Source organism: Lottia gigantea, assembly GCF_000327385.1.
Source record: "Lottia gigantea unplaced genomic scaffold LOTGIsca_17, whole genome shotgun sequence".
In the NCBI taxonomy this organism is placed as follows: Eukaryota; Metazoa; Mollusca; class Gastropoda; family Lottiidae; genus Lottia; species Lottia gigantea.
The window spans coordinates 1620082-1637030 of NW_008708133.1; the positions used below are offsets into that span (position 1 = coordinate 1620082).

Genomic DNA, 16949 nt, shown 5'->3' on the forward strand with positions numbered 1-16949 from the left:
CCATGACTTCCTCCTTCACAACATTGCGTGACAGCGTGATTTCAATGACAACATGGTCACTTCCAAGGGTCTCACAGGTTGCTTCCCACGTACAGTCTTTAGCTAACCGACTGCTTACTAATGTGAGATCGAGATGCGAACCAAGAGGAGCAATTGCACCAACATAAGTAATGCTACCATCATTTATGCTAACCAGGTCATTGGCCTCAATGAACTCAGCAACATGTCTACCATTAGTGTCAGTTGTTGGCGAGCCCCACAATACGTGTTTGGCGTTAAAATCACCAAGCACAATATTGTCGGTCCCGGGCAACTGATCGTAAACATACTGATATTCACTGAATCGTTGAGGTTTGCCTTTGACTTCGGGTCGATAAATATTAACGATAGAAAAAACCTTTGACTTGTCGGTAAAGGATACCGCCTGTGCCTCCAGAGGAGCCTCACTATGGGATATACCATTTTTGATGTAGATGGCCAGACCCCCACCACTTCGATGGTTGAGAGCATTAGGTCTGTTTAATCTGATCAAAGTATAACCATTGATGATAGGGTCTTTATTCCTTGAACCGAGCTTGGACTCTTGGAGAAAAACGGCATCATACTGCTTCCTTTGTAGTAGCTGTACCAGTTGGGTCTTCCGTTCAGGTACGTTCAAACCATTGATGTTCAGCTGTATGAACCTGAAATTGAATGTAAAATAATTAATGACTTTATGGATCAGTATGGTTTTAGCATGGGGTTTGGGATGCCGTAAAAACCTCTACGTCCATTTCCGTTACTGAGCCAGTGGGCAGTGGTCTAGCTAGCGAAGTGCTTCTAGAGCGCTCAGTCACGGGTCTGGAGCCTGTACTTCTGCAGATGCTCCTTGACTGACGAGGTTGGCCACTCGTGGATACCGCCTTTACTTTTCTTGGCGTTTCCACTGATTGACCCACTACGTCAGTCTTCGGAACATCCGTGCTGGATCTCTTCCTCTTTGGTTTGGTATCCTTATTTGGTGGTTGTAGATTCGTGACATTGTCGGCACATACTTTTGATACTGCGTCCATGACGTCCTTTGGATTGATTTCACCAGCCTTGGATCTGGAACTAATTGCTACTGCAACCAACCTACAACAGAAATCAAAAAATTTAGACTCGTCCTTGAACTCCGGTGTGAATCCTTTCGGAGTTTGAGCCGGGGCAGGTTTGGGGCATTCGACCACGGGCTTGGGGGCAGCGGGCACCGTGTTGGCCGAGACGTGATGGCGAGCTTCTTGGGAGGATACCTTGTAGGCGTGTTGTATCCTTATTTCCGCTCTTCTCGACAGGAACGAAGGGCACTGTGCGGAGTTGCTGGAGTGGTTATCACTCCGACAATTCACACACAGTACCTTCTTGGATTTACACAGCTTGGTGCTGTGCCCCTCTCCACACTTTTCGCAGCAAACTTTGTTGTGGCAGAACTTCTCTAGGTGACCCAACTTCTGGCACTTCTGGCATCTTCGTACCTTGGGGATGTAAGGGTGGAGCTGGTACCTGGAATAAAGAAGGGGAAGAGGACCATTAGGTACTTTCCCGCTTGCAAATGTTAATTGGACAGTCCTAACGGACTTGCCCTCCCGAGGTTTGTAGAGGTATAAACCCTCTACATGGCCGAGTCCACCTTCATCCCACACAGTGCGGTTTGGTTGGCAGCATAAACCGCAATTGCCAGGAACTCAAAGTTCAGCCGCACGTTGCCGTTGGCCAGATGTTTGACCTCCGGAAGAGAGCTATACTTCCACTCTTTCCGGATGAAGTCGCCGATGACCTTCGACTTCGTGCTGCCGAAAGTTTTGCCCCCGCTTGGCTTCACTATTACGATGTTGGAGAACTCCGGCCTTGCTACCCTGGGTTGCATGGTAGCAGCTGGCCGACTCGCAATATCGGCATAGCTAACCTTGGTGGATTGTTGGGAGGCCATTTTAACTGAAATTGAAGGTTTGATTAGTACAAATACAAAATATAAGATACAATACAATAAGACAGATTGGAGATAGCTATCAAGAATGCCTTGCAGACTGTGCAAAAATTGATAGTATGAAAATGAAAAGAGAACAACGAAACAAAACGAAACCTAGTGAAAGCTTTGTAGGACAGCTTGAATTTCTTCCGCCAAAGAAATTGTCGGCCGCCCAAAGAAAAGATAAAAGCAAAGAATAAAAAGGAACGAACTCACAAATTAGTGGCAGGTGTCAAAAGTTAATTGAGTTATACTTAATTGATACTTGACAGTAATCCGCTAATCCAATTTCACCAATCCAGACTAGAGAGAGAGCTAATTAGTTGTTCACAGTACGAGTGTCGAACTAATTATGTCGAAAAAAATATAAAAATTGAATTTTGGAGTTATACATCCTACTTTTCTGATTGGGCTCATGAAGAAGGCATGTCATAATGGGAGTACCATGCGTTCGAACTTGGTCACGAAGGCTTTGCGTGAACTCCCGATAGTATAAAACGTTTTGTCAACTCTGGGAGCAGACAGTGAAATTTCCACTAGCAATCAACGAGCTCCGGAAAATCCATTGCTTATCTGAGATCGCCGGGAGGGTACATTTCAAATTCAAAGTCTTGATCGACACCGTGATCCCATCGTGATGACATCGCACTGTAATACGATGGATCCTCGGAGGATCCATGACGGAATTGCGACGCTTTCGTGTAGTTGTGTGGTCTTCCTAAGACAATCGGACAGCTTCTAGTTTTCTTCGTGAGTAAAGCTGACAATGACACGACAAGATGCCCTCACGTTGGCCATACGAATTCAACCCGAAAATGAAATGCGCAACGTTCTACGGAAATTTTTTGGCATGCCAAACATTTTGCCATCAGTCACAAATTAAACAACTAACCAGTCTGCAATATCAGTTAGCAGGAAACTATTCATTTAAATTCGGATGAAAGATTTTTCCATTAGTCACGAATTAGCTGCCGGAGCCTGAAAACCTAAACCGGCGGCCATATGGATCGAATTTGAACATCTCGGAACCATTTCGGGACAGTGTGAAGCCGCCTTGCGAGAAGTACTACCATGGTCTGCTACACCTACTATATAGGTCAATGTCATAGGTTGCCACAATGTCATCCGAGCTGACCAGTAATGAAGATTTCTCAAAAACCACACCCAACAGTACCAAACCATCCAATAGATCCAGATCATACAACCAACTACCACGAATACCGTCAAATACCCAGTCTGCGATATCGTTTAGCTGAAAACTATTCATCTACAAGCCAACCAACAGAAAAACATGGTTATGGATTTTGTTCTGACCAAGTCATGCCATGGGTTTGATCCGTTCCAAATCATTGGCAAAATCTGACAATGTTCATTCAACAGCAAAACCATTTGATAGTTATAAATACTGATATTAAAATACATATGACATAGTCTATATTATATCGACATAAAGATTTATATTTAGACGATCACGTAAACATTTTGAAATATCATATTCCATATTGCATTTGGACATGAATTTGTTTTCACAATAACAAAAATTTTCACTGTTAGAATATAGTGCTCAATGCATCTGTTCAATTGTAGAACACGAAAAAAAGTTTCAGCTTCTAGTTTCAAAATTTCAAATGTTGTTTACATTCAAATAGTCTCTTGTTTCGTTCCAACATTGCAAGGAGTGACGGTATATTAACAAAAGTCAGATACATTTGAAGGTTTATTACATCAAAATAGACACTAATTTAACAAAAATACAAAAGATAAACTCCAAACAAGCGTACTAAATTCAAGAAATGGAATTAACATGACCTTGTTCTGATTTGAATTGTAGTTCTTAATGTGACTAACATCTCTCCTATGGGATATCAGGACTTATCCACTGGTTGCGCGCAATTCCCAATGTGTACTGAACATTCAAACTTTTTAAGTTAAATAGCTCTCAAATTTATCTTATTAAATATTAGCAACTGTGTACTTTACTAAATAATGCACTCACACAACAGGAAGCTTTAACGTGCGTTGACACTATCAACTTAATCCGCCTTCGCTTGAGCAACATATTGAAAATTTGTTGGAGTAATGGGGGAAAAGGATTGCCAGCAAAATGGATGATCTAGAGAAGAAGAAATGTGTTTCGTATGATTATTTCGTTTAAGTTATTTAATCGGCTCTACCTCGAACTAGATATTGTACTGATCTTAGTAGTTGCAATGTATCTTTCTTCGCTAAACCATGATCCCAGAAAACTACAGTTTCCAAACACATCTATAAACGTGAGTCGAAACTGTGTGCTTAAAACAATATAGGAAATGAAATTTGTACAGTCACTGAGCAATTCAAACCAACCTCCTAAATGGAGAATAGCATAAAACAGATAATGATTTTTGGTGTTCAGACCATAATTAGTGCTATCTAGATTGGCTACGACAGAACTTGTATTCACTGGTAAAGCCAACAAAACAAAAACAAAAGTTGATACCAGTATTGTGACGGTTGTTTGTTTTTCTTGAGCTACTTTAGAAACATCCTCTGATGAATTCAATCTAAGTCTATTCATTCTATGACGTTTAAGAGCAATAACAATTCCAATATTTAAAATTAAACATCCAATTAATTGAATATAAACAAAAATTATTTTACTGGCAATACTCCATGATTCCATGTTTGCTTTATTTTCTAGAAATATTTTCGTAAACTGAAATTTCCAAAATGTTTCATTACTGTTTGGAGAGAGGTATGGAACAAGGTTGTATTTCAAAACGCTAAATAAATGAAACACAAAAGAAAGGGTCACAGTAGCTAAAATAAAGATGATAGGTTTTCTTACCAACTTCATGTGTTTAGATTTCAGTGGAAAAGCGACTGCTAGAAATCTTTCAGCCGCTACTAAGCATGTGAAAACAAATGTACATCTTCGAGTTGCCACAGTAAAATAATTAGACATATAAAGACCCATGAATAAATAACCATAGCTTACAAAGGCTTTGTCACCAAAAATGAAACCTACTACAGATGTCATGACTCCGGATGTGACAGACAACAGTTCAGTGGAGTTGAGTGCTATGAGATACGCACTTGTAGGACTTCTCATGGGCCTTCTGGAAAATACAATGATATTTATTGTACATACAAGAACAACGAGAACCTGGGTTACAAATGTCAGATATCTTGTCACTTTCTCAATTTCATCATAGGTTTCCTTCGACACAAATCCTTCATTAATAATAGATGATACATCATTCTCTCTTCTTTCGTCTTGTGACCTGTTCGATCCGATTACACCTGAAGTAGTGACAATGTCAATATCGTTCATTGTACCATTCTCGGCGTTGCTGACATTTAACAGTTTAGAATTGTTTGTCAAAGCATTTCGCTTTATTCTCAAAGGTACCACACTATCCATTGTTTCGGTTCTTTCTCCATCATTCATAAACTTTTTCGTCTGGTGAATTCTTTGATTCTTCTCCTTCCTCTCGAAAAATTTCCACCCCTTTTCTATCTCCTTTTTTGGTTGAATCTTTCTGCCACTTTCTTGCTTCCCGAGATTTCCATTATCAGTTTGCCGAGGAAGATACCTTAATTGCACGTGGTAGTTGATAGATATCATCAAGAAAAGCACCATACCCAGAAACAAACATTTTCGATAGGAATCCATATTCATACAGATTTTTGGACAGTACAGATACTTGCTACACTTGACTCGTGACAGCAAGGTCGATCTGATCCAATCTGTAAATTCTGGCGGTTTTTATAGGTGATTAAATTCCTAGTCAATATTATTGAACTAATTATTGATTATTGTTAAAGGAAAGTTTATTCAAATAACAAGGTTTTGGTACAGTTCTTCAATATTTTAACACGAGTAGAATATGCCATTAATTTCATTGTGATCGACACGCATTGTATAAACGCCATTAGAAAAAAGTTCACGTTCCCAAATTAGCATGGCAAAATCGAAAACTATAGGTACAATGATTCAAAGATAGTGGACCACAGCCATATACGCCCAAAGCGGCATGCAGATGGTATATATTAAAGATTTTGGGGCAAAGGCAATAACTCTGCTTCTTACGGTCGAAAATAGCTCAAATTCGAACTTGATCTTTTTTTATGAATATGTCTACACATACCGAATTTCATTTGATTCCATCAAAAAATCTAGTTTTTAGAGTGTTTACGAGCAATTGATGTTGATAGAAGCACTTACTGTATAGGGCGACAACTCCTCAAAACTGACGTAAGAGGCCTAAATCTTGAAAAAGCCTTAAATTTAATCAGAAGTAAACTAAACTTTCTCAAACCTTTCGATTTAGGTCCAATAACATCCATTTTAAGTTGCATCAAAATCGGTTGACAGACCGACGGGCGGACAGGGGTGCCGACAATATACGTCCACATAGAGAGATGGTTTTGATGTCACTTTCCCACACACAACATTTGGTGACATGATTTTTACAAGCAATAGTGGATCTGATGGTTGCATGCATACTATAAGGGATGCATATCGGAGTTTGGCCTATAATGTTTTATTTTGAATTGTATTAAGCCAGTTATAGTGTTCACAGCTCACCGTCGAAATTTGAGCCTTCAAATTCATGTGTGTCCAGAATTATACGCGTTTTAATATGAAAAAGATGACGTGACTTCGCAATATATAGAGAAAAGAAACATTGAAAAAGAAAGTGAAATTTGAGGTATATTTCAGAGGATGAAACATCTGAATACTATTTACATAATATTCAAGACTCAAATCAGCTCCTTAGAATGGCGAACCATCCTTTTAAGAAATGAGAAGTACATTATAGAAATACAATGGATTATTTTGGAAAACTTAATAAACAAAACCTATATATTTTTCAATTAAAATTTATCTTCTAGTTTAGTGGTTAAACTCACTATTTTCAAGACTTTGCAGTAAAAACAAAGTAAGGATACATCAATTAGTAACAGTGGTGTTTCTAGAAAAAAAAGGGGGCGAAGCAAGGGTCACAAATTTTCACAATCATGTAAAGTGATAAAAATTTTGAAAGTGGAGGAGGCTGTTAAAGATTTGTAGTAAATCTTCCTTTGGACAGCAAAGCAACATAAGACACCGTTAAATACATTTAGCAATAAAGAACATTTTAATGATATACTTATATTCTTCTTTCTATAGAATAGTTTAGTTTCTTTGCTTCTGGTCACTCCTCCTAAAATATTACTTGGGTGATCTTTTCTACAAGATCATGACAAAAACAGTAGGTAATTCTGGTCAAATTGATTTAACGCAACCTACATCTCGTGGTGTTAATGTTATCGTCGTTCATAGCCTAAAGCTTGTACTAATCTGATAGAGATTCTATTCAATCTTTAGTTTATAAGTAATTGAATCTACAGAGATAATAAAACATTAAAACCAGGTCACAGCACGCGGCCATGAGACACGTGTCACGTTTAAAAATGTTTTTCTTTGGAATAACACCTCCATGCCTACATAGATGTTTCTTGAAGCTGAAATTAGAGGCGCGATTTATTAGTTCAGGCTATTTTAGAATAGATGACTGACCAGACTAAAAGCTTTTTAATGCAGATTTAACCTAATCTACATCTTGGTATCAAAGAGAAGTAGCACCCATGTGTCGAAACGTATATGTAGCGACACTGCTTAAAAAACCAAACTGGGAAATACCGGACAACATCATCACATTTTTAGTTTGACATTTATGACCATTACCATTCAAATTTGAGAAGACATAGCCAAAAATAATTTTCGACCCATGACGACAAAATTCATGACTGAAAAAGCTTAATTGATACCTTTATAAAATGATGGTGATGTGATGAATACAGTTGAAACACCTCTGATTGCTAAAGGAAATCACGATGTAACAGTATACCAACCACAAAATGTATTGAATATGCCGTCTAACTAAAAGATTGTTTTTTTTTTATAGAAATTAAGTATTTTGCTGTTACCACAAATGAATTAAGGCAAACTACTCGACGCTAGTAGGCCCCGAAGTCACAATTAGTCGAAATCATCAGTCAAATTTCATCCACCAGTCGTGGTCGCTTTTTTTTACAACAAGTTGAAAACCCTTATTCTCTAAGCGACCTTTCAAACTTGACCCCTTCAAGGAGTGCAACACTGCTGTCACAGATTTCAAAATCATATATACCTGATTTGCACCACAACTTATATCCCCATTTGACAGGTTTTTTCACATATATTTTTTCTGCGAATGCCGCCCTTTGAAGGGCATCATCGATTCATCTATAACTAGAGAAGTTTCAGTTTTTACTATACTACCAAACCTTTCACGCAACATTTTTACTTGCAGTATCAGTTTGGAACTTTTACTATCCAGGCTCACCTCTTTTTTTTATCTAAGATTTGAACGACATATAGAAGCGAGGAGCACATATAACAAAACACAAGACAATATTATGGAATATAACATACTTTTTTTAATAAGGTTGGGCACATAACGTTTCAACACAATATACACGTGTCGTCATCAGATGTAATGGCAAGAGAATAAAACATAACAAAATATATACCAACAAGAAACAATATAGAGATTTATCTATTGTTCCTTTTAATCTCTATATTGATTGGCATTACAGTTTTTATTCGATCTTGATGAAACTTGGTATGCATGTATATATGGATGAGATCTCGAAAGTTCGAAAATGGTAATAATCAGATGAATGGTTTCAGAGTTATTGCCCTTGACTTCAAATTTGGCTTTTAGGCATGATAGAGACTACAGTTTTTATTTGATCTTGATGAAACTTGGTATACATGTATATATTGATCAGATCCTGGTCTAAATCGAAAATGGTAATAATCGAATGATCGGTTTCAGAGTTATTGCCCTTCACTTTTGTAAAAACGCGTGTATATATTGATCAGATCTCAGTCAAATTCGAAATTTTTATCGGATTGGATGTTAGAGTTATTGCCCCTGACTTAATATAAACGCGTCAAATTTGACTTGTATCTTAATGAAACTCGGTATGCATGTACATATTGATGTTCGAAATTGGTATTAATCCGATGAACGGTTTCAGAGTAAATGCCCCGTGTACGTCGATGAGACCTTGTTCATTTTTTAATTTCGATGATAATTTGATGTAAGTGTTTTTGAGGTTTTGCCTTGACTTATAAATAATTTTAAGATTATTTCAATCTTTATAACTTCATTATCAAGTCACCAAAGACTGGCAAGCTATTTTTTTTTTACTCGAACACATTTTCATCCTTAGGTGATTACAAACACTCACACCATCGTCAAAATCTGTCAATACCACCATGCCAGACTCAGGGCCATAACTAATACTAAATATTTTTCGATTCTTCTGATTTTCCATAGGGTTCATCCTTGGGTGATTACGAACACTCACACCAAGTTTTGTCAAAATCCGTCAAAAATTGCGTCTTGTAGAGTGTTTACGAGCAATTGTGGACCGACGGGCGGACGGACATGGGTGACGGCAATATACGCCCCCCCATTTCATGTGGGCGTATAAAAATAACAGTTTGCCTCACATGTCCATAATTAATTCATAATTAGCTAAATTAGAAGAGAATTACAAGTAGAATTCCAATGAGTGACTGATCATGAAAGGTCAAAAAGTCTTTTTTTGTTTATCCAGATTGTACGTGCATGGACATTTATTATTGGTTAAAACTCGTAATTATATACAATAAGAACATAATGATATGATTAAGAATGCATGAGAATGGATTAGAAACACCATTTAATCAAATAGTTTGCTTAATTTGACACTAAAAAAATAAGGAAACCCATTTATAAACATAGTTTCTATCATTCTTTATAAGGTTCTAGTTCATTAGTATATTGATTTATGCAGTCGACATAGGTATTTTCGGAGTAGTAATGAGAAATGTTGAGAAAAATTTATCTGATTCTGAATGGACTGGGTGCTGTCATGTTTTTTGCAATTTCTGCAGTGACCTCTATCCACATAAGTTGAGGGTAAATAGAAACTTTAAAACTAATGCTCAATCTAAAATTTTTCGACAGAAATTTTTTTTTCAATTTTCTATTTTGAGTAAAGAAGGCAATAAATTTAATAACTGTATAGTAGAGTTTTACGTCATATACCTTTCTGCATCATGTTGGCTAATGAAGACGGGCAACACCATGTGCGGCGCAATGACGGAAATTTTGCCAGGACAGCGGCATCATTCTGGTCTTTTTCGATTTCCAACTGTCGAAGGATCTTTATAGCACAGCCTATAGCACACGGGGCCACGGCTTATTGTCCCATCTGAACGACTAGACGCTTTTTCCATGTCTTTACCTGCATTACTGACAGGGGAAATCGGAAGGTATTATCTCGACCTATCCCTGGATCTTCAGGCAAGCGAGCAAGCGTCTTACTCACTGAGCCACTCAGTTTTCTTCATTGGAAAACATATTTCAAAACCAAAGGCACTGTAGGCTATGTTAAGCCCCTGCATAGGCCTACTCAAACCAACTCATGATGGGGTAGGCATTACTACTTTGTTAATTGAATTACCGTTTAATGTTCACTCGTTGGATGAGATTAATTTCGAGGTGTAGACATTGTTTTTGTTCAAAACTCATTTGACTTAAAGCACACGTTGGGAACCAAAATTTGTTGAACGAAGGACGAGAATAAAGAAGAAATTTCCACCTCCTATGTTACGGGACCAGTTTTTACCTGTGAATTGTGCCCAACCGCCGGCCGAAAATATTTTGTCAGAAAATGTTGCTGCAGCCTTTCTCTAAAAGGAAGATATAATTTGATATTCGTTACCAAAATTGCTTTGAATGATAAATCAATTATACCAGGTCTGCCTGTAATTCATTGATACCTTATTGGCCACGACCGTGATTTAAGTTCAGGTTGTGCAAGTCATAATTAAAATTGTGCTGTTTCGCATTGTTCAATTAGCAATTGCAAAGAAGGAAAGTAAGTCTACTTTGGAGTAATTTGAAATGTATTAAGAGCAAAATAATTTGACGTCCTTGTCAATAATTTAATATTATATAATGTGCTCTCTAATTATCAAATTAATTTTGAGTGTAAAGTGTAATGAAGTAAGAATCGACAAGAATTCAATGATTTAATAAAGATTGATTTAAATATTGATATTGTAAAAACCAATTGATACTTTTTATATACCTGTATTCTGTAATAAAATGGGTGACACAAGATAAGTACTATGTAAACGAGTATGACAATCGCACATAGCTTAACACAAATCTACAAACAGAAACGGAAAACAAACTACCAAAACTCAGTCAGTTGAGTGAACACATGATGACATACCCGACATTTTTGAAAGAGATATTTAGAAAGGTCTGTCCTCTGATACAATGTTGAATGATCAATAGTATTAGATAAAAGAAGAGATATGGAGAAAGTACGGTCTACCCTCTGATACAATGGTCAATAGTATTAGATATAAAGAGAGATGGAGGACAGTAATAATACAAAATACAAAAATTAATAATATTAGAATACTTAGAAATAATGAAGGACGGTCTACCCTCTGATACAAAAATTAATAATATTAGAATACTTAGAGATAATGAAGGACGGTCTACCCTCTGATACAAAAATTAATAATATTAGAATACTTAGAGATAATGAAGGACGGTCTACCCTCTGATACAAAAATTAATAATATTAGAATACTTAGAAATAATGAAGGACGGTCTACCCTCTGATACAAAAATTAATAATATTAGAATACTTAGAAATAATGAAGGACGGTCTACCCTCTGATACAAAAATTAATAATATTAGAATACTTAGAGATAATGAAGGACGGTCTACTCTCTGATACAATGATTAATGATGAATAATATTAGATATACTGACAGGTATGAATGATGTTCTGATTCAACTATTAATAATACTACATATAAGGAGAGATATGGAGGACAGTCTACTCTCTGAAACAATGATCAATAATATAAGATATAAGGAGAGATATGAAAGAAAGGGTACCCTCTGATACAATGATTAATAATATTAGATATATTGAGGGATTTGAAGGGCAGTCTACTGTCTGTAAAATGATCAATAGTATTAGATTTAAGGAGATATAAGAAGGACAGCCTACTCTCTGAAACAATGATCAATAATATAAGATATAAGGGGAGATATGAAAGAAAGGGTACCCACTGATACAATGATTAATAATATTAGATATCGTCGCTGTGCTTTCAAAATGTCGTATATCGTCATATACGGGATAATAAAAATTATACAGGAAGAACAAAAAACTTCACCAATTCTTTGGAAATTATCGTATCTTTAAATATTTTCGTATATAAGTCATTAAATTAGTCTGGAATTGATCAGTACCACCAAAAGATCTGCCGCATAAACTGTGACGTCATAAGGCAATATACGAAATTTTAACATCAAACTATTGATTTTTCTTGGGCGTAAATTGGATATACGATTTTTTGATGAATGTAATAAGGCTTAAATTCAATCATATTACAGTCTTTATTTTCAAAAGAAATATTGTATCAGTAAACACAAAAATGGAAACCGGTCATCTAAATGATACCTCTAAACCTATATACAGAAATTACGAAATATATGGTTTCTAGAATGGCCTAAAAATAAACTAATCTGTAATAAATGACTATTATGCCTCACACGAATGTTCATTCATGATGTAAATTGTCATAAAATGGGTGATAATCAGGTGGTATTACTTTCTTAAGTTCTTGAAGATGATTGAACTTAATTGATTTGATTTTTAAAGGCTCTATATAAAGATTGTTTAATATTATCGGATCATCAACAATAGGAGAGCATTTCTTATTCCGTCTTGGAAGATCTTCGAACTCATCGGAAAACTTCAATTTGTATTGTATAGTGCCATCCTTGTATGATAAAACATGAATATCCGTCACAACAGGATCGCCAACACGAGTACCTGGTCGAATAGATGTGTAAAACCCTAGCAAATTAAGTTTTTGAAAAAATCAAATGTAAGATACTTCAATTTATAGGGAGGATTTACTCGAGCTGTTCGGATTAAATCAACGTAATTCTGGGGTATATAAATGGGTTTTCCGCGTAGTCTTCTCTCGATCGTGCTATGAACAGAGTCACACTCCATCTGTGTGTGGCCCTTTTCGAGATACTTTTGGTTGATCTTTATTGCCTTTTCTGTTGCAAGTTTCAGTAACATATTTGATAATATTGTGTTTCTGTTTTGATATGTACATCCGTCGCTGACGATGATGAGTTCTCTAATGTTCGGATCCAAACCAAGAATGTAGTCAGCTAAACAAGACGCAAACGTACTACCATTCAAATCACCAATACCTTCATGCCAAAGTAATTCATTGCTTCCTTAGTTACCAAATCAAAAATTGTGTAATTATGGCACCCCAATTTGATTTTGTAATACATCGAGCTAGCAGTGAGTAATGGGCATAACAGGAGGGACTGCAAATCTAAAGAAACGACTTTAACTGAGCCATCAGTTTCAGCCCGAAGCTTATCACGAATCTTCTCATTTCGGGCATCTATTTTGCGGGCAATATGAAGGTTGTATTCCTCTTCTGAAATGTTACCCACTTCAAAACCAGAACATATATCGCACTTATCTTTTTTGGGACGATGTATTGCCAGACTCATATCATCAAATAGGGAACGGAACGCCTTTCGACGTAAAAATGGCTTGTTTTCTTGCTTGCAATCATCAACATACACTTTGAACAGCTCAGAGAAGGTGGTAAATATTGGTTCTAGGTAACTCTTCTTAGACGTAGAACGACAATAATGCGATGGTAATTTAGGTAGATCCTGTAAAAACTGTTTCGCTTTGTTGACTTTATTAACCTGTATTGTCGATTCTCGGGGTTTCCTTATGGCTGGTTCTTTTGGAATACCATCATCAACATTTTTCACCCATTCATACACAGTTTTATCTTGAAGATCGACATTACGACAAACCACAGTGCGTGCATCATTTTTCTTCAAATGATAGCGATAAGAATTCTTCTTTCTACTATCTTCTGCGCGTTTCTTTCTTTCAACCATCTTCACCTGATCCACCATATTTGCCACGAAAACTTTTTTCTGTTTCCAAGTTAGCTCACCCCAGAAACGATTCAAAATTGACAATCTATCTTCTTCGCTAAATTCTCCACACCTTTTGGATAGGGCACAAGCTTTAGAACATTTTCTATCCTTAAGTTTTCGTTCACGCTTAACTGCCGCTTGACAATATCTTCCGTCTTCAGAACGTTTTACACCCCGGTAAGATTTTCCTTTTATGCGAAGAATTTGGTTTACATTTCTATCCCATTGTAAAGGAATTCGTTTACCACGCCTTGATCGTTTAGATTTGCCATCAGTTAATCGTGGTGTGTTAGGTGAATCTGGGTTTGTGACCTGTACGTCGGCATTGGTTGGTGTGTTAGGCAAAGATATGTCATCGTCGTCATCATCTGGCAATGGTTCAACACCATCATCGGAACTGAAAACGAGTAGTCTTCGCTTTTTCTCTGGATGCCAGTTCGGGTCGTTATCGCTGTCGTCAAAGTCACTCTCGTACTCATTTCCGAAGTCATCGGAGTCGTAATTTGGTAATTTTGTAGGTGTAATCTGACGAACAGATGGTCCCTGAATCCTATACAAGTTTGAACCAGGTGAAGCGACTTTGGGTTTTGTTCCGAAAGTCGTTTTGAAAGGAGAGCATAAAGGGGATTCGGCTGTGGCGTTAATATGTTGAGCTGGACTCAAAGACTGAGTACAAGAACCATCAATCTTAGACCATCTGGACACGATACTTCTTGCAGGTGTTAGGTTATGATTTTCAGTAGAAACGGGACTGGTAGGAAGTCTTTTAGATAGATCATCGAAGCAAGTTGTTGGTGGGTTGACTCTTAAAAATTCAATACTTGGAGATGAATATTCGTTTTGTAACTTCTCTGGCACGTTATTGAAGAGCTGTGCTGAACTTGATGTGGTAGAAGATGATGGAATGATGCGATTTGTACATGCAGGGGCTCTAGATAAGGAACATGCTGAAGTAGACCTACTGGTCTCATCATTAGTCTTCAGTGCCATTTTGACAATCTTTTTGCCACGGGAGAAACCAGCCATACCGGGAACATATAATTTTATACCTGAAAGAGAGAAATCATTGAACTAATGCCAAAATTTAAAAGAAACGAGATGTCAAAATATCGTATATGATTCCCATCAAATTATTTCATTTCATTATATTAGCGAATCAAATTTTCGTATATCGCTGTCAGAAAGGCAATTTAATTTTAACAGACTGATTTGAATTGTCAACTTCAAGGAGAGGACCGACAATAAACCATGGCTCACATATAATTTATATCACTTGATACAAACGACTTTTCAGGGTGTCTACGGGTTGGTACTGCTTATTGGGCAGATGTGAATCACTAAACTAAAACAATAAAATGCCTATTATTCCTACATATCTTATAAAACATAACGGCATTGATACATTTAATATTTTCAATAATATTCTCACCTGTATTGTTTATTTTCTAGGCTCAACGCCGTCTCGACGTCGTCTATTTATCAGGTCACATCAAAATTACGATATACGAGATTTTAATTGGAAAAAATAATCAACCAATTATTTTACGAGATTATGTCACATGTCCTGAACGGAACTTCTAATTGGACTAGAAGTACGAAAATAAGATACATAGATGCGGCTCGGAGGGAAGATTTTCGACGTTCAGAAAAGTTATATACGAGATTTTGGCGATATACGAGATTTTGAAAGCGCATCGACGATATACTGAGAGATTTGAAGGGCAGTCTACTGTCTGTAAAATGATCAATAGTATTAGATTTAAGGAGAGATATGAAGGACAGTCTACTCTCTGATACAATGATCATTAGTATCAGATATAAGGAGAGATATTAAGGACATACCCTCCGATACAATACTTAATAAAAACTAGAATACTGGGAGATATGAAGGCCGGTCTACTCTCTGATACAATGATCATTAGTATCAGATATAAGGAGAGATATGAAGGACGTACCCTCCGATGCAATAATTAATAAAAACTAGAATACTGAGAGATACGAAGGCCGGTCTACTCTCTGATACAATGATCATTAGTATCAGATATAAGGAGAGATATCAAGGACGTACCCTCCGATGCAATAATTAATAAAAACTAGAATACTGAGAGATATGAAGGCCGGTCTACTCTCTGATACAATGATCATTAGTATCAGATATAAGGAGAGATATGAAGGATGTACCTTCCGATACAATAATTAATAAAAACTAGAATACTGAGAGATATGAAGGCCGGTCTACTCTCTGATACAATGATCATTAGTATCAGATATAAGGAGAGATATGAAGGACGTACCCTCCGATGCAATAATTAATAAAAACTAGAATACTGAGAGATATGAAGGACAGTCTACTCTCTGATACAATGATCATTAGTATCAGATATAAGGAGAGATATGAAGGACGTACCCTCCGATGCAATAATTAATAAAAACTAGAATACTGAGAGATATGAAGGCCGGTCTACTCTCTGATACAATAATTATTAGTATTAGATATAAGGAGAGATATGATAAAATGATTAATATTTTAACCACTTTTGTAATAACGACCAGTTTTGTAATAGCTCACCAATTTTGTAATAAAATCAACCGCTTTTGTAATACCTACCAGTTTTGTAATAACATGCGCCCATTTTTGTAATAAAATTAGGTCACCACTTTTGTAATAAGCTCGCCAGCTTTTGTAATATTATCAAGGGTCACCACTTTTGTAGTAAAGCTTCCCCAGTTTTGTAACAGCCAAGTTTATTACAAGTTGGTAACCGATAGTAGTTTATTCAAATCACCTCACCTCCAGAAAATATCTTTCACCTTGTACCATCCGAAACGACCTGGAATGATGACAAGCGTTAGCCAAGCGCGCCACCAA

The 16949-nt window shown here is 36.7% G+C and overlaps 2 protein-coding genes across 2 annotated transcripts in view; both read right to left on the reverse strand.

Moving 5' to 3' along the window:
- Positions 1-5642, reverse strand: part of LOTGIDRAFT_158520 (hypothetical protein) — a gene marked incomplete at both ends in the record, with an annotated part of 6933 nt that extends 1291 nt beyond the window's left edge. The window contains 2 exons of the mRNA XM_009051674.1: positions 76-683; positions 4162-5642. Coding sequence (XP_009049922.1) covers positions 76-683; positions 4162-5642 — 2089 coding nt within the window. The remainder of the gene's footprint in view (positions 1-75; positions 684-4161) is intronic.
- A 7661-nt stretch (positions 5643-13303) lies between these two features.
- LOTGIDRAFT_158521 (hypothetical protein) lies at positions 13304-15070 on the reverse strand (the record flags this gene model as incomplete). Its single annotated transcript, XM_009051675.1, has 1 exon — positions 13304-15070. The coding sequence occupies one exon, from the start codon at positions 15068-15070 to the stop codon at positions 13304-13306; it is 1767 nt and encodes a 588-aa protein (XP_009049923.1).
- Positions 15071-16949: the final 1879 nt, after the last annotated feature.